This window comes from Thermobia domestica, chromosome 14, assembly GCF_964235325.1.
Source record: "Thermobia domestica chromosome 14, izTheDome1.hap1.1, whole genome shotgun sequence".
Taxonomy (NCBI): domain Eukaryota; kingdom Metazoa; phylum Arthropoda; class Insecta; order Zygentoma; family Lepismatidae; genus Thermobia; species Thermobia domestica.
In genome coordinates this window covers 135,843,394-135,870,706 of record NC_137467.1, presented here as the reverse complement: position 1 = coordinate 135,870,706, position 27,313 = coordinate 135,843,394, and the positions used below count along the sequence as shown (strand labels likewise).

Sequence of the window (27,313 nt, the reverse complement as noted above, 5' to 3'; positions counted from 1 at the left end):
TAAGAAAAACGGACGATTACGGGAAGTGAATGATGAAAAAATCGGTGGTATGAGATTGTTAGAGAAAACAGCAGTGTCCCGAGAAAACTCATGTACATGATGTTGTCTACCACAAACTTACTTGGTCGAGGACCAAACCAAAGACCCCATACACCAGACGTAAGCACTCTACTACTGAGCCACCATGTCAATAGAAAATGTAATAGTTGAAAATTTAAAATTTCTTTCTTTTCTGCTACGATTAATATTTTGCGTACATAGTTAAGCAATAATAGTTAAAAACTTAATATTGTTGAATTGTTACTATGGTTATTCTTACAAAATAATTACAGATTGTTACTATGACTATTTAATGATATTTACATTTTACAGATAACAAGCTAGCATATTTTGTTAAGATTACCTAACCTGTTACGTGCTCTGGATTATATCGTTAAATTGTAATTTAATTTCAAGTATACCTATCGTCAATTTTTCTATTTAAAAAAGGATATAAAAATGTTTTTCAAAAAAAGGATATAAAAATGTTTTTCAAAAAAAGGATTCAACTAAAACTAAGAAACTCTACTAAATTGTTTTATAGATTTCAACACTCCGAGGCTTAAGAATTTGGAAACAGATGAAACTGGGACCACTCTATGACTTTATGGTATGAAAGCTGACCGAATGTACCAACACTTCCTAATTAAAGAAAAGAGGCACAAATATGAAGGAGATTAATGTTTACAAGGCATGTCTTTATATGTGTCTTCATACACTATGAAGGAATAACAATCAGCGTTTTCTACATATCACGTTTGAAACATAGTGTGTGTGTGACGAAATTTATTCTACTCATCCCTTTTATTATTAGTTTTCTTAGCCTTCCTTCTTAAGGATGCCCTACAAAATTCTTAATGAAATATCGAAAAATGAGTGTCTAACGAAAGATTTGAGACTATTCAGGTACGTAAAACGACTTATTTCTATTAATCTTAATTGTAAGATTTTTGTATATAACGAGATACCTTGTCGTTGATAGAGAGGAAAGGAATGGCAGAGAATCCATCTGATCTCCCTTGAGTCGCTGCTTGGTACCTTTCGCGTTCTCTGGTTACTTTCTGTTCAAGTTCATCAATTTCACCCCTGCAGAATGATTTAGAAATAATTACAGTTTGTGGCAAAGATTCGATGCTCCCATTACAAGTGATTTGATTACGTGATAAAATCACGTAAGTAAATTACAGTAATCGGAGCAGTGAATGGAACAATATAATCCAATTAAAAATCATTTACTAACACGTAAATGTACAAAATATCCATATCCTCGAGCATGTTCATTCACTTACCGAACAGTTTACATAACAGCAAAACTAACCAACCCAAACCTAATAGTAATTTTAATGCAAAAACTAAAGTTCCAAAAATCATTTAATGTCTATACAGTAATCAATCTAATTAACTATTACGATGACTTTATAAACAAACTTATTCCGAAAAAAGAACAAAGCTACAATAATTTTCGTTGATTAAAAATACAGATTAAAGAGTATCTCTTAACTAAAAGAAATCGAATTAACTTTTTTTTTTACTATATTTTATTTTTTCACATTTTATTTATTCACGATCAAAGCAAAAATCAAACTGTAAATCTGTTTGTTGACGTTACAATAAATAAGTTTTAAAAAAAAGAATAAATAAATACCCTACAACACGAATAAATATATTCTTACCTCTATGTTAGGTATTTCCAAATTTTAAAATTATTTTCTACCACTTCGTTGTAACAATCTAAAAACTTACCCATTACACAAAAATTATTGTTAAGCACCTTTAAAAGATATCTCTGGGCAAACGTGTTCTGTAATTATTTATTTCACATGCTACTTTAGAAACACCGTTAAAAATTACTACTAAATGTCACTAATTTGGAGCATCTATAGAGTAAATGAACTGGTTAATGCATTATAAAGGAGCTTATGTGATAACTAGGGGAGGAACTGTTTGAATCCAAGAACTGTGAGAGAACTATAAATTGAACCATGTTTGCCATAAATTATAATACATCCAAGAACACAGTGTTCTTAACACTTCTTACAAAAAGGTGCGAACAGGAGACATTAGCGAAAGTTTAAAAAAATTAATTAATTTTGAAGAATTGGAAACTTAATTTCCAAAATTTCAGTTGGGCTCAATTATATTAATGGCCAACATGGTTCCATTCCTTCAATTCATTCATTTCACAGTCCTTTTTTGCAAAGGCGTCGCTTTATTCAGTTCACAAGATCATGTGAACCACCAAAGATAGTGCGTTGTTTACTGTTTCTTAAGAAATATAAGCAACATTTGCAGCATAATATTATTTTATCGTTTCTTTCTTTTCTTTTCATTTTTCTTTCCTATAACATAGTAGTCACAATTTCACATAGAAATAAAATGGAGTATTTGTTACGAATGAGTCTCTTATTAATAATAAGTACAAGAAATCGAACACTGAAATTGTATTTTCTAATGGATGTGAACTACCAAGAAAATTTTGTAACGAGACGCCACTGCCTTTTTTGTATTCTCATATTTCGTGTTCGAGTTACCATATATGTTCCTTTATAATAATTATGTATATTTAATAGTATATAATATAAAAATCGTTAAAACATGTATATACACAAATGTATCATTATACATCGTGGCCTGAAAGTCCCTTTACTCAAACTAAATGCGTTGACCATTGATATAGCAACAGTGCTTTTCATGTGAATTACCACGTGATTGCCGCGTAACTGCCACGTTTCTGTCCACGGAGAGAGGGGAATAAAAATCTGTACGTTCGTCAGTTCATTATTTCACCTTCCGTACTTGGCAGATACCAGTGACTTCACTTCCGTACCTGGCAGACACCAGTGACTTCACTTCCGTACTTGGTAGATACCAGTGAACAACAATGGCAGATACCAGTGACTTCACTTTGGAGGAGCGCTTAATGGCAAGTGTGTGGATCCATGAACGGAAGCACAACAGTGAAAATATGCAGCAGTTGTTGGAAAGATTTAGTGAACGGTTCGGTAATGAGCCATTAAGTCGTCCGACTTTGATCACATGGGAGAATAAAGCTTTGATCACATGGGAAGTGGAACCAGTGGCCCTCGTTCCGGTCGTTCATCAACCCGAAAGGAAACGTGTGCAGAAGTTAGTGCGTCAATGATACGTAGATCCTGCAAACCGACCAGAAAGCATTCTGCAGAACTGCAGAACTTGAAATTGCAAGGAGCCTAATGCAGTTCCACATGAAAATGGACTTAGGCCAGTGGCCATTACTGGACTAACCGATGATGACTTAAACCCTCGGTAGGAAGCATGCAGGATCTTGTTGCAAACCTTCCCCATCATTCCTGCTCGGAAGTGCGTTCTTTGAACATATAAGAGGGTGTCTACTAAAATTCCAAAATGAAATTTCGTGACTTCTTCATGACTTTTTCTTTACTAAGCCATAACATTTCGTACCATTCTCAAGAGCGAATTTGGGTGCGAATTAGGCCGAATTTTCACGCATGCAATAGAAGCATGCTTAGCTTGCGATTTGGTAGCGTGTAAAGCTGATCATCGACATTTTTGGTGGTGAATTTTGACGTTTTATAGAACAAAATTTTCTAGTCTGTATACTTATATTTGAACAGATAAAAAACATTCGTGACCCAAAAGCTAAATTTCGTGACTTTTTCTTGACTTTCATGACCGTTTTCTGATTTCGTGACTTTTTCATGACACTCGTGACTTTCGTGACCGATAGACACCCTGTATAACTAAGTATTATTAAGTATTATTAACGTAAGATTGAAATAAATGCAGGTATAAAGGGACTTGCTGGCCACCTCGTAGTTAGTTAATCAGATTTTTGGTTTCTAATTTACATTGCAAATTAATTAGATTCTCTTACTGTGCTACCAATTCGCTTAATCAGTTCTTGTTCCTAGTTCTATAGGTTTTGTACGATGAATGATTTAGATAACAACACAACAATATTTGCCTACAATTTATATTACGCCTTCAAATGTTTCTATGCCAATTTGTGAAATACATAATTATTCGACAAATTTCTTTATGTTTGCTTTCTATGCGTCCTCAATTTTTATTCTTGCTCACATGTGCTGTTTTTGGAAAGGAAGAATTAACTAAATAGTCCGAAATGTCACAAAGTTAGTAACAATGTAATAAAGGTACCTAAAGTCGGTAAGAATAAACTTGTTGATGAAATAATTTATGAAAACATAACTTGATGCTACTCTATTAAATAATAATAAAACCGGTAATAATAATAATAATAATAATAATAATAATAATAATAATAATAATAATAATAATAATAATAATAATAATAATAATAATAATAATAATAATGTGTTGAAGCTTAATACTGGTCGATTGTATTCATAGGAAAATTAGCATGCCGAAAAGACCACCTACAGCACATAAACTATTTACAGGCAATTCATTATTTTAAATTCATTAAAATGATCACGCAAATTGAAGCTTGAGCCTTTTCTTTATCAGCTGTTTCTTTATTGTTCTCTCTATTAACTACACTACACAAGGATTTACTATCAGGAGTATAGTAAGAAAAATAAACACACGAAACGTCACGTGTAAATATGTTTTTATATTAAATAAGTGCAGTCTTGTTCAGCAGTGTGTTTATTTTCCTGATTTTATTCGCAAGACGTTGACTATGGTTGTGTGTGAGTATAGTAAATTAACGGTTATTGTTATGGTATTAAGTAAACCATACTCGGAAATCCCCAAATTGTATTTCATGAAATCAAATCATAATATAACCATATTAATACAAACAAACCCAAGTTTTGAAGATTATAGCATTCGAAAACACAATGAATCATTCATATTTCGCTGAGGTAAAAAGTAATTTAAAAAATCACACTTTTTCTACAAACCTTAGTCGGAAAATCTTCTGCCTTGCCTCTTGTGAAATAGTACCTGTCCCAGATTCTAATCCAATTTGTTTGTCCATGGCTTCTGTTGTCATACCAAAGAACCAACCTATTAATAAAATAAAGAAAGAAATATGGTAAGAAGAATAGGTGAAAAAATATTAGATAGGCGTTTATAGATTTGAATTATAATTTATGTAATAACATTTACAATGTGCATATTTATATACATACAGGCAGCTCCCAGGAAAATGGGAGATCGAAGATTCTCTTCATTCTAAATTCTAGAAATGCTGTTATTCAGCCATTGTTTTTTTAAATGTAATCTTTGTACAAGTATACACTTTAGACTAAAAGAGAGGATGATGGAAGAGAATAATGACAAATGGTGACATGAAAATGTGGGAGAAAACAGTAGAGCCCATAGAAACCCATGGATGCCGGATCGAACGAGGGACTCCTACTACTAGAGATGAGCGCTCTACTACTGAGCCACCATACCCCCTTCATTTGTTTTTATCTACAGATAGTCAAGCGCAAAACAATAATTTAAATTTTCAGTTCTTTATGTTTCCATGTAAAGACAGCAACAGAGTTATAAAAAAAAGTCCCAAAGTACATAAGAGATAAAGCAACCATTGTTAACATGACAACCATTCTCTGCAAATTGAACGATAACATTTATTTTTAAATTCATTTGTATCTTATAATGCCCAACTGGATCATGATCACAGCTCTTGAGAAACAATTACGTATTTCCAGATAGAAGCAACTGTCCAACTCTACGATATGAAGTATTTTGGTCATTTTTATTCTTATGCAAGAGCAAGTTAGTAAATGCATCTTTAATACATTACCAAAGTGTCTTTAAATATTGAAATTTGATTCCACATCATTATGGGCCAGGGGTGGATCCAGGACGGACTTCTGGGGGGACGGTGGGTTGTAATACTGCTACTTAAACTACTTTTAAGATCTCCGAACTCTGGAATGGCTTTTGTTTATATATAAAATAAAAAAAAAAAAAAACTTTTCTCTTCTGGGGGGTGGGGCGATCGGATCCGCCATTGTTATGGACAATTTTTCTTTGAAATTAAATTATGTTGTGTGTTGTTGCCTCAAAATAATATTGGTTGTTAACATCGAAGGGAAACGTAATATTACTCATTTTCGATTACTAACGGAGAAATGAAATGAATTTTAGACGGCAACTACATGAATATTGTCAGTTATACATAATTAGTACTTAAAATTGTCTCTCCGCAATCCAATTTCCTCTATACAATTCGCTGCGCATTTACCGGGGAATTCTAAAACATAGATATTTAGATACAGTATATACTAGTTTCTGTGTAATTCCTTGACTCGATAGCGATAATACCCATAGTTTTCGAGCTATGGAGCTTTAAAGTTTATTTTTCGTCGTGTTCTGCAACTTATAACTTTGAAACGAATCATTTTTCGAACTACAGTAGAGCGTCGATTATCCGAAGTAATTGGGGGACATGGGTGTTCGGAAAACTGGTTTGTTCGGATAATCAAACTGTACATGTTTATTTGCCAAAAAGAAGTACTGTACAGTAAATTTATTAATAAAAAGAAGTGTGCTGATTGTTGAAACACAGCGACTGGCGGCTTGGCCGGTCAGCAGCGCCTTATGAAGGCCCCATTAGAAGCAATGTTCCGCCAGCGGTGGCTCAGTGCGGCGACTACTGTGGGAAACTTGGTTTGGGAGTGAGGGGGATGATGGACGGTAGGGTGGGAGAGTAACAGGTGCGAGCGAGTACACAGTTCGGTTAAGCGGTCGTTCGGTTGACCGACGTTCGGATAATCGACGCTCTACTGTATGTTTAAAAGACGTTTTTTTGCTTTTCCAAAGGTCCATTACAAAGTGCCTATCTCTGCTACCGTCATTATCTCAACATCCGGTATATAGATGTCAATGGATAGATCGCAATGACCTGAACAAAATGACATGCTAGAGGATAAATTCTCATGTGTAGTTCACGAAAAAATCTTATTTTTAGCTAAAATATAAGTCGTTCATTGTCAATAATAATTCAAAGCTAAATTTTACTCATCTCTTACGGATTATTTTGCTGAGTACATAAAAATACATGGTTAAGTGTCTCTATTGTTGTTTGTTTTCTCCTAATATCAAACGTACACACACTCCTAACACTGACAAACACAAACTTCTAACAGTGACACATATACACCCCTAACAGTGACACACATATACTCCTATCACTGACACACAAATATATATACTCCTAACAGTGACACACACACATACTACTAACAATGAGACACATACATACTCCTACCAGTGACACACAAACTTTTAACAGTAACACATATACAATCCTAACAGTGACAAACACAGTCCTAACAGTAATATAAACATACTACTAACAGCGACACACACACATACTTCTAACGCTGACACACACTTCTAACAGCGACACATATATACTCCTAACAGTGATACACACACTCCTAACAGTGACACACACACATAAACTCTTAACAGTGGCACACATATATACATTTATCAGTGACTCACATACATATACTCCTAACAGTGGCATATACATATACTCCTAACAGTGACACACACACATACACTCTTAACAGACACACGCACATATATACTCCTAAAAATGACAAACACATATATACTTCTATCAGTGACACACACATACTACTAACACTGACACACACATACACTCCTAACAGTGGCAAACAAACACATACTCCTAACAGTGAAACACAAACATATACTCCTATCAGAGACACACACATACACACACTCCTAACAGTAACAAAAACATATACTCTAACAGTGGCACACACATGCTCCTATCAGTGACACACATATACTCCTAACAGTGACACACACCTACTCGTAACAGTGACACAAATACATAGTCCTATCAGTGACACATACATACACTCCTAACAGTGACACACCCATATTTATTTCAGTGACTCACATACACATACTCCTAACAATGACACACTTATACACTCACAACAGACACATGCACATATATACTCCTAACAATGACAGACATATTACTCACACTGATACACATACACTCCTAACAGTGGCACACAAACATATACTCCTAACAGTGACACACAAACATATACTCCTATCAGAGACATACACACTCCTAACAGTAACAAACACACATACTCCTAACAGTGACACACATACATACTCCTATCAGTGACACACCTTTACTCCTAACAGTGTCACACACCTATTCATAACAGTGACAAATACATACTCCTTTCAGTGACACACACATACTTCTAACAGTAACACGCACACTTCTAACAGTGACACAAATATACACTCCTAACAGTAACACAGATATTTCTAACAGTGATACATACACTTCTAACAATGACATATATACTTATAACAGTGACATACATACTCCTAACACCGACACACACACTCCTAACAGTGACACATACACTTTTAACAGTAACACATTTACACTCTTAACAGTGACACACATATATATTCCTAAGAGTGAGACACACATACTCATAACAGTGACACACTCCTAAGAGTGACAAACATACTTCTAACAGTGACACACATACACACTTCTGACAGTGACACATATACACTCCTAACAATGTGAAACACACTCCTAAGAGTGTCACACATATACTCCTAACAGTGACACACACATACCCCTAACACCGACACACACACACACACACTCCTAACAGCGACACATACTCCTAACAGTGACACACACAATCCTAACAGTGGGACACATATTCCTAACAGTGAAACATACTTCTAACAATGACTCACATACTTTAAACATTGACACACGTATACTACTAACATAGACACATACAGTCCTTACAATGACACACATACTCCTAACAGTGAGACACACTTCTAGAAATGACACACATACTTATAACAATGACACACATATACTCCTAACGACACACACTATTAACAATCACACACATACACACTTCTAACAATGACACACACACTTCTAATAGTGAAACATCTACACTGCTAACAGTGACACACTCTTCTAGCAGTGACACATATACACTCCTGACAGTGACACACACACTCCTAACAGTGCCACAACCATATACCTAACAGTGACATACACACACACACATAGATGCTCCAATAAGTAACACACATACGCCTAACAGTGAGACACGCATAAACTCCTCACAGTGAGACACACCCATATACTTCTAACAGTGACAAACATTGCTCCTAACAGGGATACACACTTCTAGCAATGACACATATACACTCCTGACAGTGACACACACACACCTAACAGTGCCACACCCATATTCCTAACAGTGACATACACACACACTTAGATGCTCCTATAAGTGACACACATATGCCTAACAGTGAGACACGCACATACTTCTCAGTGAGACACACCCATATACTCCTAACAGTGACACACAAATATACTCCAACAGTGAGACACACATATATACTTCTAACAGTGACACACACACACACTCCTAACAATGACACACACATACTACAAACAGTAACACACATATAATCCTAACAGTGACACCAACACTTCTAACATTAACACATATATACTCTTAACAGTGAGACACACACATATATACTTCTAACAGTGACTCACGTACCCATACTCCTAACAGTGATACACAAACACAATTCATAAGTGAAACACGGACATACTCCCAACAGTGACACACACACACATTCCTAACAGTAAGACACACACATATATTCCACAGTGACACATATACTACTAACAGTGACACACACATATACTCCTAACAGTGACACACACACAGATACTCCTAACGGTGACAAACATACATACTCCTAACAGTAAGACACACACATATTCCACTGTGACAAAGATACACTTCTATCAGTGACACACACATACTACTAACATCGACACACACATACTCCTAACAGTGACAAATATATATTTCTAACAGTGACACACACACCCTAAGTGAGACACACACATATACTCCTAATAGTGACACACATACTCACAACAATGACAATCACGTGATTTGTAAATACTTAGAATTATTAGAAGCAAACTCTGGTAGACCCAGTAAAAGGGATGACGCACTTGAGGTTTAAATTTTGTCTGATAAATGCCAACCGGTGAAGGATGTTTGCCGCCATCCAACGGCGAGATGTGTAACTTCTGCTAGTTTCATTACAATAGTATAAAATTACATGGAAAGCTATTGTTGAGGTCACCCTTATTCGTTACTCTATTGTTTCTGGTGTCGGTTTGAGAATCTACATTTTAGCAACACATCCAGTCAAATTAGTACACGTTAGACTGGATGTTACACAAACTTAGAATGTATTATGTCTCAACCTATAGTGCATTACTAACCTGTATATGTTGTAGCAAGAATTTCATCGTAACCGGCGTTTCCAACGACTCCGCCCTGAAGAGAGGTTATACTTTCGTTGCATACCTATCAAGAGAAAAAGTCTAGTCACACAAACAATTTTTATTTTATTTATTTATTTATTTATTGACAAGATTTAAGTGAAATTAGCTCAAAAAACGAGGCAGTGATTACCTTTCTCGAAGTATTATCCATTCAATCGAATACAAGTGTATCAGCCGAATACAAGTGTATCAGCGTTCCTACCTCTTTAAAGAACTTCTGGATTTTTCTTTCGTTGTTTGTGGAATGCTGTCTAAGAACCTCTCAAAAGGTGTTATTACTTATTGGTCAGTCTGCAACTATGTTTCATGTTAACTGCTCTTCTAAATTTGCATATATCATAACTTCCACATAGTCCAGATTTGTTCCCATGTGACTCTTGGGTACTTCCTAAAGTGACATGGAGACAAATCTGAACTACATGAAGGTTGTGACATTCAATTTCTATAAATAAGAACTATTGTATTGCCCATATGGGGTCTAGAGTTATCGTGGTGCAACACGCAATTGGTTTCCATGTGTGACACATCTATTTTTTTCTGCTACGTGCTTTGTCAATGTCTGCTGTATTGTTATATTATACTCCGCATTTACTGTAGTATTTAGGGAAACAACGTATCGGTAAATCAAACCTGGACAGTCAAAAATGCAATCGACATGTTTCTGATTGGCGAAAGTGTTTTGCCTTAGGTGATGAAGGTGATTTACCCATGTTGCTTTCTCCTTTGATGTGTATATCTTCCTGCAGAAGGCGGGAAAGGTCATTCTACAGATTTCTTCACTCAACATACCTCTGATCTTCATTCATAGCCACTTCCTCTTGAAACCACAAATGTTAAACACTTGTAGGAGTACAGAAATCAGAGCCCACTGAACTTAGACTAACAATCATTACAAACTTAATAAATACCTACTCTTTGTTTCTATCGCCAGTAGAATAGCCAGTCTATACACTGCCAAACATTCCAAGGTTATACACAGTATTGCCAAATGTGGATTCCGATTTTCTGTTGTTTTGGGACAGCTTTTGTACTTGTAGTAAAACATCAAAACAAGACAGTTAGTAATGTTCATGTAGGCTGATTAACAATATTTATGTCTTTGGGTAAAACATATCATTATATGGGATGCAAGAATTAACTGAAAATTTGCAATTGGGACGAAATTCATACACTAAGAGTAATAAATCTAAGTAGCTTACAGTCTATAAATTACCACAAAGTATTCGTTATGTACGCATCATGAATTTATTATAGAATAATACCTAACACAACATTACGCAAAGTATGTTCGTATAAGCTTTGATGGTTTGCGATTAATCTGCAAAGCCTCCGCGATACTAGTTTTAGTAAACTCACCTACAAATTATGAAATTAACAAAATGCATAATGAGAAAAAAGCCAGAATGAAAACACCATAAATTAACATACTAAAATGACAAAAGCTGAAGTATTTTAGTCTTTAACTTTTTTCTCCCTCGAGAACTTCAATTCAGCTAGGTGAATTGAGATTTTCACAAACGATACGACTAATGGTAGCAAAATATACTTCCAGTTCATGTATCAAAATGAGCAAAAACTACGGAGACGCAACTAGATTCTTCACCAGCATTCGCTTGATACGAAAAGTTCTTACTTCACATCTAAGAGGTATCCTCTATGATGCTGTACAATTTTTCAGTTTTATAAAACTTTACTACTGAATGAACGTCTATTTCATATTTTCTAATATAAACATGAGACTTGGGTTACACGGCCTGACTTAGGTGAAAGGAGCTCTATATCATCAAAAGTATGAAAACACTGGTTTGGTAGATCGTCGCGGACTCTTCAGTATAGCAACTGTCATTCTTTCCACATTTTCTGAGGCGCATTCTAATCATGAATAGTCAAAGTCTTTTCTTCGATAATCCAGAATTTACTTGAACTGGGTTATCCGATTTAAAATAGTCGATACGTCTAAATCTTAATTCCTTTAATGTTAAGGCGGCAACTAAATTCATGTTATGTCTACGAGGCGCGTTCGGAAAGTAACCTCCGATTGGTCACTGTGCGTGAAATAGTGGAAGCAGCGCTACCATCTCTGCACAGACGTGTGCGGTAGATCAGTCCGCATTCAGCCGTGATAGAGTGAAGTCATTAGTTCCAATTTTGCAGCATCTCAAAATGTGTGCTGCAATAGTAAACCCCACCACGTGCTAAGTGCGAGCTGTTATAGTTTTCCTACAGCAAAACACTATTCGGCAGCAGCTATTTATCGGGAAGTTTGTGCCGTGTACGAACCAAGCGAGATTAGTGAAGGAGTTGTTCGTGAATTGGTTCATTCATGTAAAAGTGGACGAATGAACATTCATTACGAAGAAAGGAGTGGCAGGCCATCAATGGTCACTGATGAACTTGTTCAGAAAATTGATGGAAATATTCGTGAAAATCGACGTTTCACAATCTTGGGGCTTTCCGATGAATTTCCACAAATTTCTCTATGTTATATGACGTAGTGACACAGAGGTTAGGCTACAGCAAGTACTATGGCTCAAGACACAGGCGGAAGACTTTTATGCTGATGGAATTTCTAAGCTAGTGCACAGATATGATTAAGTACTTGAATGTTTATGGAAACTATGTTGAAAAACAGAGTAAAGAAGTAGTTTTCAGATGTATATAATAAACTCTTCTTATTTACTTTTGTGTTTCTTTTTCAATCAATTGGATGTTATTTTTTAAACGGCCGTCGTATATGTATAAACTCCCACGGCAAAGTCTCCACTTCAGCTTATAAGCCTCTATCTGTTACAAATAACATAACTTTCAATTGTTCTCTCCACTTGCACTTCAGCCAATTTCAGAGTTTTATCACTTTCATACTGTACTTTGTATTTAATTAAAGTTACTTATATTTGTTATAACTTTTGTATTTCCTATTTAACTTTGCTTGAGAAAAAGCTGCTGCTTTTTCAATCTAATACACTTTATAATTATTATTATTATTATTATTATTATTATTATTATTATTATTATTATTATTTATTTATTTATTTATTGTGATTTACTTTTAATAACAAAATACTACTTACTTGATTGAATCTTAACGTTGGTTGACCATCTTCACCGTCATCGTATGTGTAGACTTCGATAGATCCATCATCTCGGCCAACTAATAGATCTCTGATTCCGTCGCCAGTAATATCATAATTGTCCAGACAAAGCACACCGCCACGACGCTTCTCGTTCTCCAGTAGCCACTTGTGAGTTGGTCCAGTTCTAGTGCAATTAATAAATTATTACAAACAGAAAAGGGGATAATCTATCAAAAAATTACAGAAAATGCAGCTGTCTTATCTTCATTACAGTGGATTCTTCAGAAAAAAACAGTCGGGTAAGCTGACAAATTCTGGTACAAAGTAATATTTACGTTTTCTAAAAGTGCAATTAAATTTTGAAGAACTTAGAAAAACTCTTATGGTATGTTAGATTTTCTCTCTTCCATTTATTTTTTTCAAAATTTTATTTATTGTATATTAAGTTTTTGAATTAGGATATTGTAATATCTCCTTCATGTACTCATCACCAACAAGTGTTCATCGTAAACATCAACAAGGCAGACGACGCTCCAACATCGAGGAAAAAGTACCAGTACGTGATCCGAAGTTGGACCAGAGGCGGATCCATGACCGACTTCTGGGGGAGGGGGCGGTGGGTTGTCATACTGCTACTTTTAAGGGCTCCAAACTTTGGGATGGGTTTTATTTATATATAAAAAATAAGAAAGTTTCCTCTCCTGGAGGGGGGGCGATTGCCTCCCTGGATCCGCCCCTGAGTTGGACAGCAGCGACACCACTCAAGAATAAAAAATAGGGAAGCCGAACGTCCAGGAAAAAAGAAGCCGCAGAACACCCATCGGCTTCAGTCTGCTTTGGGATCGGTTATCCTCACCTCTCGGTTGCTGTTGACTGAGAGTTATCCTATACTTCTTTAACTGTTATAGGCTGAAGGAGCTTTCCTAAACCCTTCTCGGTTGTTGTGGACTAACAATCCCTGTTTCGGCTGTTATGAGCTAGAACATCCTATATAGTGTAATCGCCTAGGTATCGGGTCGCTGTTCGGGTACCATTTATTTATAAAACTGTTTTCCGGGGTCTGTCCTCCGTGGTTCTGTCAATGAGTATGTCTCGGATACCTGAACTTTGGGTAAGGCGTTGCAGGACACCTCCTAAAAGGGATTACAAAATTATCTTTAAATTGCTTGCTGGTCTCAATAATGAGATGGGTATTAGGCACCGAGAGGTTCGGATGTCTCGTCTCGAAAACCTCACGGACGATCAGACGGTCACTCAGGCCACAACGCACACAAACACTATTCATACTCACAACAAAAACACACTGGATTAAAAAGGCACTATGCTTATTTATTAAAATACTATTTAAAGAAAAAAATAGCGGATTAGAAAAATAATCACAACATTCAACACTGCATATGTATAATTATTTCATTTAATAAAATCACACTTTACTTTCTCACTGTACTTTAGCCCTTTGTCACTTTATATATTAGGATTGAAGATTAAGATAATGATTCCACTAGATATACTTTTCTCACACCACTAATGCACTTGAGGGATTAGCACTGGGGAAAAGTCGCCGGGATAATCCCACGGAATAATATAGTTGCTGCTCCAAACAATCCTCAAATGTTGACGTTTATCCTCAGTAAAAATAGGTAGTCTACAAAGTGGAATGATAATGTAGGAGGGCGCGTTTATAACTTTGACGCACAAGGTATGTGAACCTGGAACTTACTGATTGGGGCTAGCCACGATTAAGTCATTGACTGGTGGCTAATAACGTATATTCCTTAGCACAACATTATACTTGACGCTCGACGCGACGTGCGTAGTTGCTGCCTCGAAACGTGGAGTAACACACTTCGAACCAAGAGGTTCCAGATATGAGCTGCATTGATCCACTGATCAATGTTGGCAGTTCATTCTCAAAAGTACTCAGGTTAAATCACCTGTATGTACATGCAAATAGAGCTTAAAAGATTTAACGTTAATGTTAGTCCACTGGCCACGACGCACAAGACATTGCGATAACTTGACTGTGGGAACATTTAGATAACGAGCTGCTAAAGCGATGTGGCTGGTGCCATTCAGTCGTTTCTGCGCCTGATGTGCTCTAGATCGCAGTATTTCCATAAATGATTGATGAAAACACTTCAGTTCCAAATGACCATAGAACATAGTTTTTGCATATTAATAAGTCAGGGAGAAACACTGAGAAGCTTCGTCGCTCACTGAAATGTTCTCACCTCAAAATAACGTTTTAGATATATATACGAAAAAAACGATGAAAGACTTCTTTGTCCTGTTGCGTGGGAAGAAAACAGTTCCTATCGGAGAAAGAACTTATTGGCGTCGTAGAATATAGTATAAATCGAAAAAATATTACTGTCTTTCCAAAATACAGAGAGCGTCCACAAGAAATACTTCTATAACCTGGTGACAGTTATAACAGCTTAATCTCTCTCAACTGCTGTGGGCAGAGAAACTCTCTCGTTTTAAAAACTTTGCTACAAGTACATTAAGGGACGCACTTAAATCTTCGGATCTTTATTGTAAAGAGAATTTGTAACATAACTTTTATAATCTTTAACATTTTTGATAATAAAACAGTAAGAGAAATTTAAGATCATTTGTCCCTATTTCAAAGAATTTTACAATATACAGTATATTGTGCTATATTACAAGAATCCCATAGACAAGTCATTTCCAATTGAATACTCTGTTGCGTCACAATCTGCTGCTCGTATTCTCGGTAAACCACATAAGAAAGCAAGAAGACGACAGCAAATTTAGTGTTGGCAGAAGACGGTGGTGACGGGAAAACAAGGCGTACACGATTGTTTCGCAGATACACTAATCGTGAATTCATAATTGATTGAATACTGCTAACACGTGTTTCATTCAATTTCCTTCATGTCCTTGCTCAACCTTTTCTCTCTGTCTTGGCTCTGACCGTAAAAGCTTGATTCTGAGTCACACACTACCGCTCAAAAGATTTTGAACACTCTGGATCTGAGTGACCATCTATTGTAAACCTATAATTTTGGCGCGAGAACTTTGGTAAAATTCAACTATAGTGCTGATTAGGCTTAACTTGTACAATGGACAATAACTAAATTGTATATCTCTAATTACAATTCAATCTTTGATCATATCACACGTTTATTATTACCAATAGCACTTCTACAATCACTAAACTCTCTCTTAAATTGAGGATCACTTATTCCGTCATCTTGTCATAACTTGCTCAGTTCCTAACATCTTAACTTATTAGCCATTACAGTTTGAATTATCCATAAACAACATGCTAACATAGTTCTTCTTCTTTTAAACATTACATACTTGGCGTTAAAACTTAAGTTCCTCGTTGCCAACCATTTCATTTCCCTACAACATTCTCCTCCTTTCTTTTCTTTTTTCTCTCCTTTCCTCACTTATCAAGCCTTCACCAAGCATCCTTCTTCTTTTTACATTTTTTACGTTTGTTACGTAGCGCTGAATGTCCGAGATCTCTTCTGTTATGTACTTCGTCACCAGTTATTGTTTCTTCTGACGGTAGAAGCAGTTTGATCGTAGCAGCACATTTCTGAGTTGTTTTCACCTCTTTCGATTTGAATCTTTCTTCCCGATTAGCAAAGTTTAACTTCTTTCCATCATGATCCTTCCGAGCATTATCTTCTGTCAGTAATTGCCGTATTTGAGGTTGTACAAATCTTTCTTCATTCAGTTTGTTTACAGTAGCACTGGTCTGATTATTTTCTTTGGATTCTATAGATTGAGCACCTATTCGTACGTATGTCGGTGGAGTTCGTTTTGGTTTCTTCTGCACTTCGATTGGTGTGTTAAATTGGAGTGAATGGATTCCAATAACTCTCTTCTCAGAAATGTCTTTTGTTCCAACCTGCTCTTTCACCTCCTTCAGATTATTCTTTACATGAAATTGTGCTTCTGTACAGGATGGAGCATTCTCACAAACTTTCGATGGTAAGTTTGGAACTTGATGTAAATTCTGAAAGAATAAACATACATACGCAAAATGTCCCGGCTGTCGACATTTGAAGCATAATTTATTTGCTGCAGGACACACATCATCAGCATGGCTTAATAAGCTAAATTTACAACGCTTAGCTGATATGTATGATTTTTGATAACAACTGAAGCATTCATACGGCTGTGCCTTCTGATTCATGATTATTCTCTTAAGGTAACACACATCTCGAACCAAATATCGAATTAACAGATCACGTTTCTTAAGCTCTGACAACCAACAATTTTCCACATAATTCTGTGTCCGTTCTATTTTAAAACTTCCTTCTTCCGAATTGCACTGCATTTTTACTTGCCTTTGTAGGTTCTAATTACCTCGTCGCCAAATTGATAAAGATGAAAATTCAACTATAGTGCTGATTAGGTTTAACTTGTACAATGGACAATAACTAAATTGTATATCTCTAATTACAATTCAATCTTTGATCATATCACACGTTTATTATTACCAATAGCACTTCTACAATCACTAAACTCTCTCTTAAATTGAGGATCACTTATTCCGTCATCTTATCATAACTTGCTCAGTTCCTAACACCTTAACTTATTAGCCATTACAGTTTGAATTATCCATAAACAACATGCTAACATAGTTCTTCTTCTTTTAAACATTACATACTTGGCGTTAAAACCTAAGTTCCTCGTTGCCAACCATTTCATTTCCCTACAAATACGACACACAAAAAGACAATTTGATATATATTGCATAGTGTAATCGAAAGAGTGGGAGATAAAGTGATATATTAGTATACACTTGCGGGGTAAACGCAGTGACGAAAAGTTCGAAAGGAAAACAAGTTTTACATATTCTGTAGTACATTATATCTTGTTGATATTTAACGTTTAAAAAGCCGAAAGAATCATGTTCTGAAGAGTGTTTACGACAGCCTATACGGTCTTCTGTGTTCATTTGCCGGTCAGTGGGAGCGTATATGTATGTTCATTGTTGCTATTCTAACGATTAAAAATTGGGCATACGAAACTATGATAAACATTACTGTTAGGAATCTTAGGGTCTTTTTAGAAAGTCGGTACGGGGAGGGGGAAGAAGAGTACGGAAATTAATCGCTGACACTTCGTTCGATTGGAAAATGTATACCGTATTCTAACACTGCAACTAGAGTGATAGCATACCATCAATGCAGAATCGCACAGTATATTGAGTATATTTTGTTTATCGATCTTGTGAGAAGTCTGGAAAACAAAACCACTAAGTAAATGATCCTATACTATTATGATGCCTCTATTCTCATAGCAACACAGATGCTACACTTGGAAGAACTTGAGACATTCAGAAAGTTATTTGTCCACTTTATACATCGATCTGCGCACCTTTAAAACATAGTTACCGTAGATCATAAAATTCATGTCAGTAAATATTATCATGCCATTCACAATACGTTGAGAGTACATTTGGAGATGTGAGACCAGTATTTTCAGGACTGTTCTGAACTGATGACTTTTTTAATTGGAGGATATTTAGAAAAAACAATCTATAAAACTTAGTTACGTTGTTTAATTTTTGCCTGCCTCAAACCTTTAAGTATTACTCTCATACATTAAATACTAATACTTTGTTCGACAGTTCAATGTTTACAGAATGCTTAATCTTATAAACAAATAAAAGAAATTTAACTAACTGATCAAAATTACGTAAAACGTGTAATTATACTTTCAAAACTAAATCTAGACATTTACCCAAGTCATTTTCTTAACTTAACCCTCAATTACCTTCCTATTTGTACAAGACCAATCTTTCCGTCTGCTGTTCCGTACAGAATTTCTTCGCCGCTGTCTCCTCCATCATTGTAAAATAAATGGAGAACAGTTGGAGTACTAGGAACTTCAATATTGTGTAACACATCAGATTGTTTTAGGACACGAAGCATTCTGTCCTCACAAGCCAAGATTGGAACTAAAGTACGCGTCTGAGAGTAAAGAAGGAAAAGAAAGAAAATCAGCACAAGCGCGGAGCCACATATAAGTTTCCTTCTTATAAAGTAGGGTTGATGAGACTTCTTAATATGCTACTTATGAAATACAATAGTAACTTTTAAATATATTATTTTAAATAGATCATGGGTACCCATTCCACCATAAAATTATCGGCTAATTCCTTGTTCTGGTGAAGAAAAAATAAAAATAACTAGTGAACTACTACATGAATAAGCACACAATCAAGAAAAATGCAAATAATAAAAATGATAGTAAACAATTAACGTGTAATTGGAGTGACCAGCGAAAAGTTTTCAATTAAAAATTAAAGATTTCACTAGAACAAGGAACTAGCCGTCACTATGTATATATTTTAGAGTAAATTCAGGGTGTCTACTAAAATTCAAAAATGAAATTTTGTGACTTTTTCGTGACCTTTTCTTTACCAAATCATAAAATTTCTAACATTTTCAAGAGCGAATTTCCGTGCGAATTAGGCCGAATTTTCATCCATGCGATAGAAACGTACTTTGCTTGCGATTTGGTAGCGTCTAAAGCCGGTCATAGACATTTTTCGTGGTGAATTTTGACGTTTCCAGAACAAAATTTTCCAATCTGTACTTACGTTTGTACAGTTAAAAAAAATCGTGACACAAAAGCTAAATTTCGTGACTTTTTCGTGACTTTCATGACCGTTTTCTGATTTCGTGACTTTTTCATGACATTCGTGACTTTCGTGACCGATAGACACCCTGAAATTTAATGAGAAGTGACATCAAATGTATTACAAAAACAATCCACAGAAACAGTTGTAACTCTTCTGGTAAATAAATCATAAGGTGTAAAATTAACATATGCGATTTTTTAAAAAATATTTGGGATTACTTTTTTTTTTTTTTTTTTTTTTTTTTTTCAGGACAAAGTGCTAAACAGTAACAAGATGCATTATTAGTGATAATCTGGCTTACATAAAAAACGCAGCACGAAATTATGGCCACAGAGTTGGCTTAAATATTGTGTAGAATTAAGTTCTAAACAAATGAAGAATGGATTGGGTGCAAGACAAATGTATAATTTAATGGTTTTGATCTTCCAACTTCTTCCTTCCCCTAATTCGGAGTATTTTTACACATTACGCTTTAAATCAACTTTTCGTTGGTAACTGCTTTAAATATTTCTACTGATTTTTTTTTGGATCAAAAGATCCAAGATATTTCAATCAAAAATTTTCTGATACGTCTTAAATCTGGAGAACTACATATAGTATAGCCAAACCGAAACCATCACTTAACTCAGTATGATGTGCTTATTCCATCAAAAATACGAAATCTCGATTTTGCGGGCCGTTCAAAAATTTTGTAGTTCCTGATCCAAAAAATCCAAGATATTTCAATCAAAAATTTTCTTGTACGCCTTATATCTGGAGAATTACATATAGTGTAGCCAAACCCAAACTATCATTTAACTCAATATTCGTAAAAGATACGAAAATTCGATTTAGGGGTCGTTCAAAAATTTCGTAGCCCTTAATCCAAAAACTAATTATTGGCCAAGATAGCAATCTTTTGATCCATTTTTTTTTTTTTTTTTTTTTTTTTTTTTTTTTTTTTTATCATTCCTAAAATTCTTGTTACCCAACTTCCATAGTTTAACCAAATTCTACATGAAGTATAATAACTTGTATGTGCTCTAAGTTGCACATTCATCATAATAAGGAACTTACCTTGCATCTGGTGCTCTTGTATCCTTGTTAAAACTTACTATTCTATATTTCAGCCCCCGTGGGGGCACGGTCGCGAACACATCTACAGCAAACCGGAAATAATTACTGAGATATTATGTAGTTTTTAGTTCATCGCTCATATAACGGATACTCATTTCTACTGGAAGGGTTGCACAAAACTTCATGTATCAAGTGAAGCAGTTCTATAACTCTTCGCGACCATGATCCCAGCGTGGGCTGCCGAAACATGGAAGATGAACTTTTAACAGGGACACAAAAGCACCAGATGCGAGGTGAATTTCCTTATCTACATGAAATGATTATGAGACTCTCTCTCTTTAAATTGAGCTCTCTGTTTCAGGTGGAAATAAAAATAAGCTGCGAGTTTTGCACTGTCACTGCGGTATAAAGAAAAGTTGCAAATTATATATAATATTCAACAGGAATTTGGTAGCTATTGATTTTTACATGAAAGGCACAGTATTACACTCCACGTTTGTCTTTCTTTTTTAATCTTCATATACTGTATTTTATCTTTCTAAAGAAGTTTCACTACGTTTTCTTAACCCTAAATATATAATACATATTTCAGTCTATTAAACTTAGCTTAATATACGAGAGGGAGTCCGAAAATAAATTTTCCCTCTCGTTTTCTCTAGGAAAGTGAACAGCGAACAAACAGCAGTTGCACGCGCAATACACCCACACATAAGTGGATATCGTTTGCCCTCGATCCTGCAGATGACGCCGTCGGAGCGCCTGCGCAAAGTGGAGACGAGTCTCTCAGTCTGAGCCTGGTAGCTATGGACAGGAGACGCGTTTTGACGTTGTGGTCAAAGGAGGAAGTGCGAGCGGAACATCTCGTGCGTTACCATCGTGATTGCAATGACTTTCTGTTCCTGATTGTGACGGGGCATGAAACGTCAGTCCACTACTTCACGCCCGAATCGAAGATCACACCGGTGGAGTGGAAATATCCATCACTTGTCCGCAAGAAGTTCACAACAACCCCTCTGCATGGAAAGTGCTACTCACAGTGTTTTGGGACGCCTAAGGGTTGTTGTTGCTGGACATTTTGAAGGCTGGAACCATCATTGCTGTGCGGTACTGTCACACTCTGTCGAAATTGAAGGAGGCGATTGGGAGAAAGCGGCCTGGCCTTCTCACATCTGGTGTTCCGTTGTTAGATGACAATGCGAGATCATACTCAGCGGCGGCAACGCAAAACTATATTGCAACTCCTGGGTGGGAGCGCCTTGGCCATCCACCATACAATCCTGATCTCACACATAGTGACTTCCATCTGTTTTCGACTTTGAAGAAGACTCTTGGCCGCAGGTGCTTTGGAAGCAATGCTGAAGTCACAAAAACTGTTCGACACTTCTTCCGTATGAAGAGTCCTAAATGTTTCCTGGAGGGTTTTTTTTTTTTTTTTTTTTTTTTTTTTTTTTTTTTTTTTTTTTTTTTTTAAAGCTTATAACGTTAGACCGGTATGACAAATGTCTCAATGTGCGTGGTACTTACGTGGTAAAGGTACGTCTGACCTTTAATGTAACATGTTATTTTTGGTCTTGCATCCCCACCTCTGTCCACAGTCGCCTGGGGAAATTTATTTTCGAACTCCCCCTCGTAAAACATACTTCATTTTAAAACGGAATACATTAGCTCAGCAGTACAATTCTCATCTCTATTGTGGAGATTCTCTGATTTATTCGTATATTATGTGAGCTTGTGGTAAAGATCATCATGATCGTTAATATATATATATACGTATATGTAAGTTAACTTTGAAGGTATTGACTGGAAATTGTACTTACTTTTTCAACTGGAAGAGCAATAACGTCCCTTATCATGTCACTGCACAGATAATAATTGGCATCTTGACAATCGTTGTAATGATTATATACATAATCTCCACATACAAGTAAATCACTTCCACTAACATGCCTACAATTAAGAAAGATATGTTACGAGTTAAGGCTGTAAAAACTTAAAAGTGAATAATCACAAAAAATATAATAAAATATTGAAAATATAGCAATTAAAGTATCCAACCAAAGATTGGGGGAATTTTTTAAACCAAAATCACAAAACTTTAATTTATATTTACAAAACTGTAAATACGCATAAAAATTAAATTAAAATAAAATAAAGCTGTTCTTAACGAAGAAATTAATTTAAATATTGGTAGAGATGAACTTCCACCTGAAAGGTACGATAAAATATTATTTGTCTTAAGAGCTATAAGGACAAGGGTTCTCATCAAGGAAGGGGTGGAAATTTCATGTTGAGCAGTGAGAAAAATTAAATTATTAATAGGGGAGCATGGTAGATCTGTGGTAAGAGCGAGTGCGTGAGGCCCCTGGTTCGATTCCCGGCTAAGTAAGTTTGTGGTGGACAACATCGTATCCGTGGGTTTTCTCAGGATACTTCCATTTCCTCCCATATTCTCATTCCACCAACTCTTGCATCATCATCTGTTTGACTTAATTATCGTATCCCTTAGCCTAACGGGCATAATCATGGGACGTTAAATTGGAAGATTTCATTGCAATTCATTTTGAATTATTAATTCAGATAGTGTACAAGAACAAATGTTAATAGGGTGCAAGGTTGAAGAATTATGCATATGTGAGTAACTGATACGATTATTTGTGTCACTGTTAGGAGCAGGGGCGGATCCAGGGGGACGATCGCCCCCTCCCCCCAGAAGAGGAAACTTTCTTATTTTATATATAAATAAAATCCATGCCAGAGTTTGGAGCCCTTAAAAGTAGCTCTAAGTAGCAGTACTACAACCCCCCCCCCCAAGTCTGTCCTGGATCCGCCCCTGGTTAGGAGTATATGTACCACTATAAGGAGAAGAAAACAATGCTTGATTCTGCTGGTTAACAATGTATTTTTCCCATAAACAATGCATAAATAAATATAAAATTTGTTTCAACAGAACAAAAGCTATCAATTATTACTGGCAAAAAAAGACACACTTTATAGCGCCATAAAAATTAGTTTTTCTCAAGTTTCTCAAAAACTACGCATGACAATTTACATTCAAATATGTTATTTTGTTCAGCTCGTTATCATCTATCGATTAATATATGACTCATTTTCATTTTCGCACAATACTATAGTTAAACAAAAAATTAAGTTTAAGAATTAATGGTAATTTTGGGCTATTTCTCATTAGCCACACTATGTATGGATCTTGCTAATATTATACGAAGATGAGCTGAAAAGTTTTATCTGTTGCTTAATAGCTCTCTTATTTTTATTTGCAGAGATATCGAAGCTTTAGCTGAACGTTCCTCTGTTCATTATCTACAACGCCATATAGTGGGAGTTGTTTTCATCTGCCTACGTAATCAGCAGTTGTGGCCAAGATGGAGACCAATATGGATGTGCGGTTAAAGCAGAAAGCCGCCAGCCGAATTCTTGACTGCAAAAGGAGTTTCGCCCGCCCAAATTTTTCGCGATTGCAAGTTGTGTATCATGAGACCTGCGTGGACGAGAGTACCATTCGAAGATGGGCCAACGCACTCAGAGGAACAAACATAAGCCATTGCAAGCTTACTTACAAGCCTCATTCTGGAAGGCCGATAACTGCCGAATTTCTTTCTAAGGTATCACTCAGAGTGGTACATCGAAACCCTAAAGAAGATAAAGGTTCGACCGACACGCGTCATCCATAACATTGGAGCCCATCTTTTTCTTCATTACAACGCTGGACCTCACACCAGCAAGTTGACCACAGACGCAATATTGAAGTTTGGATACTCTATCCTCGCACACTCCCAATACAGCCCTGATCTTGCACTCAGATTTTTTTTTTTTTTTTTTTTTTTTATCTTTCCTAAACTAAAGGAAAACATTAAGGACACAAACTTATCCTCAGATGAGGACATCCAGCGTGCTGTACGATCTTGGTGCTCCAAAGGTAAGAATTTCAACCGTGTCGCTATGGAATAACTGGTGCGCCGTTGGGGAAAGTTCATGTAAGTGGATGGTGACTATGGGGAGAAGTAATGTTACAGAACTGAAGCCTAGATGTCACAGAATAAATTGTATTTTACTTCATTAAATTATGTTCACTATAATGCGAGATATTAATCAACAGGCTAAACTTTTCAGCCTACCCTCGTAATAAAAAGCTTCCTTAGTGTATGGTTCAGTATCATATTTATAGGTGGCATGGTGATCGCACAGCGTTGTCTGGAAACCTACGCATAAGGATTTGCTCACCAATGTTTTTGGTAGTTCAATGAAATTTATTGATTGATATATGTCTCATCTTTGGACTTTTTTTCGTTAAACGCTACGCTAATAATACTGTAGAACTAGAATTAACAGACAGCTAGACGATGATGTTTAAAAATTATCTGAATTACTAGAATGATAAAGAATTTCACAGATTTTGAGCACCTATAATTCATACTTTCAACGTGAAAAATCCATCCAGTTTACTTTTCGGATCTTTACCAAGTTCATTCATTAAGAAGTCTACATGCTGTGTAAAAATAAGTTTAAATCTGTTGTTTTCTCCTTTTATTAATATAAATCGATGGGTTCTTTATCACAGAGACAGGATCCAAGCGTGGACACCTTTACCATTTGTATAAGCGATACCTCAACGAAAATAAATTTGAGGTAATTTTTCTCGTAACCCCATTGATGGATAGATATAAAAATAATTCCATTGGATTCAGCATTCTCAAATTATTTTTAAGATTGCAACTAGAAATGTATCAAAGTGTGGACATCTTTATCATTGACATAAGCGGTATTTTAAAGGTTCAAACTTTGAGATCATTTTTTGCCGTGACCCCATAGACGGATATGCTTATAATTCTTTTGGATTCAGGATTCTGAAATTAGAATAAAAAGCGTAATTAGAAATTTATCCAAGCATGGACACTTTTTATTAGTGGCATGATAAGTAGTTTTTATTATATTATTCTGCTCTTTTCTTCTTGGCCTATTCAAAGAAGTCTTCCCCATAAGCTTTTCAACGAACTGTTTCCCATGTGTATGCTCTCGTAGCTATATGGTTTGCATACAGGCCTTCGTGTAGAAGACCCGGCTTCGATTGCGGGTGGGAGCTCATGTGGATGAAATTCGACGTTAAGCTATAGGTCCACGTCTCAAATAGCCTGGGTCCTAAGCTCAAATCAACCAATCATGCTGTTAAAGTGCCATAACTTATTATATCTACCATTCAACTTTTTCCTAGTGGGTTCTATTAGTGGTCTTATATTGCACAATGGTACTAATCTCAATAAACTATATAGTTTACTGACTGCATTTATTCTCTATAAACTCTTAATCATACATTACTTCTTGACTTAATTATTTAACTTCATTCACATTGATTACACTCTAAATTTTACTCAAACCAAGCCACGAACATAAACGACTAGTACGAACAAATTTCTACGTACCAATAACTTACAAAGAGTGAAAAAACGATATGACTGGATCAGGATTCGAGCCCGGGATCTCCGGCATACCGTGCCGATGCATTTGCCACTATATCACCCAGTCCGCTTCCCAGAACAGCCTAATACTCTCTTACTCTTGCAGTCGGTACTCTTCACTCAGATCACATGGCTTGTACCACATCCTACCTGCTGTGCTTGGACAATCCAGTGTTCATATATTGAGAACACCTTTTGATGGTTGTAATTTCATGTATTAATGAAAGGAGCTAACAACCGATTTAAACATATTTTTACCCAGCAAATCCTCTTCTACATATCAAACTCATCAACAAATCAACAAACTCCCTACCAACCAGCTTTTATATCTTCTATAAAATTCTAACATTGTCATGAAACGAATGCTATTATGGCAATTGTCATCCCATATTCTTAAAGGTTACTTTCCAACACATGCGATTCTGTCGCTCATCTAATCCGTTGAAATCTTATTATTCATAACCCACATAACACTCAATATCATGTACTTATTGTGAACATGTTCACTTTGTAACTTTCTCCACTCACAACATAGTTGTTTCTTTCGAATAGAATATTTCCGAAAACCCAATATTAAGTGTTTCCCTATGTAAGACAGCATAAATTTTCACATCCATATTACACCACAGTTGTTTATTCTTGTTTATTTGAGATTAGTTGCGACGAC

The 27,313-nt window shown here is 35.8% G+C and overlaps 1 protein-coding gene and 1 long non-coding RNA gene across 7 annotated transcripts in view; one reads left to right on the top strand and one right to left on the bottom strand.

Moving 5' to 3' along the window:
- The window catches only part of LOC145670333 (BBSome complex member BBS7-like), a 97,316-nt gene that overhangs the window by 49,726 nt on the left and 20,277 nt on the right, over positions 1–27,313 (bottom strand). For all 6 annotated transcript variants that reach the window (XM_081738863.1, XM_081738861.1, XM_081738867.1 and 3 more), the window contains exons 5-10: positions 22,993–23,122; positions 19,249–19,445; positions 13,483–13,669; positions 10,349–10,433; positions 4,926–5,031; positions 1,008–1,125 (exon numbers count right to left, since the gene is read on the bottom strand). In XM_081738863.1, the coding sequence (XP_081594989.1) occupies positions 1,008–1,125; positions 4,926–5,031; positions 10,349–10,433; positions 13,483–13,669; positions 19,249–19,445; positions 22,993–23,122 (823 nt within the window). The remainder of the gene's footprint in view (positions 1–1,007; positions 1,126–4,925; positions 5,032–10,348; positions 10,434–13,482; positions 13,670–19,248; positions 19,446–22,992; positions 23,123–27,313) is intronic.
- LOC145670334 (uncharacterized) lies at positions 580–25,732 on the top strand. The gene is made up of 2 exons (XR_014128263.1): positions 580–945; positions 24,454–25,732. It is a non-coding gene; the product is annotated as an uncharacterized LOC145670334 (long non-coding RNA).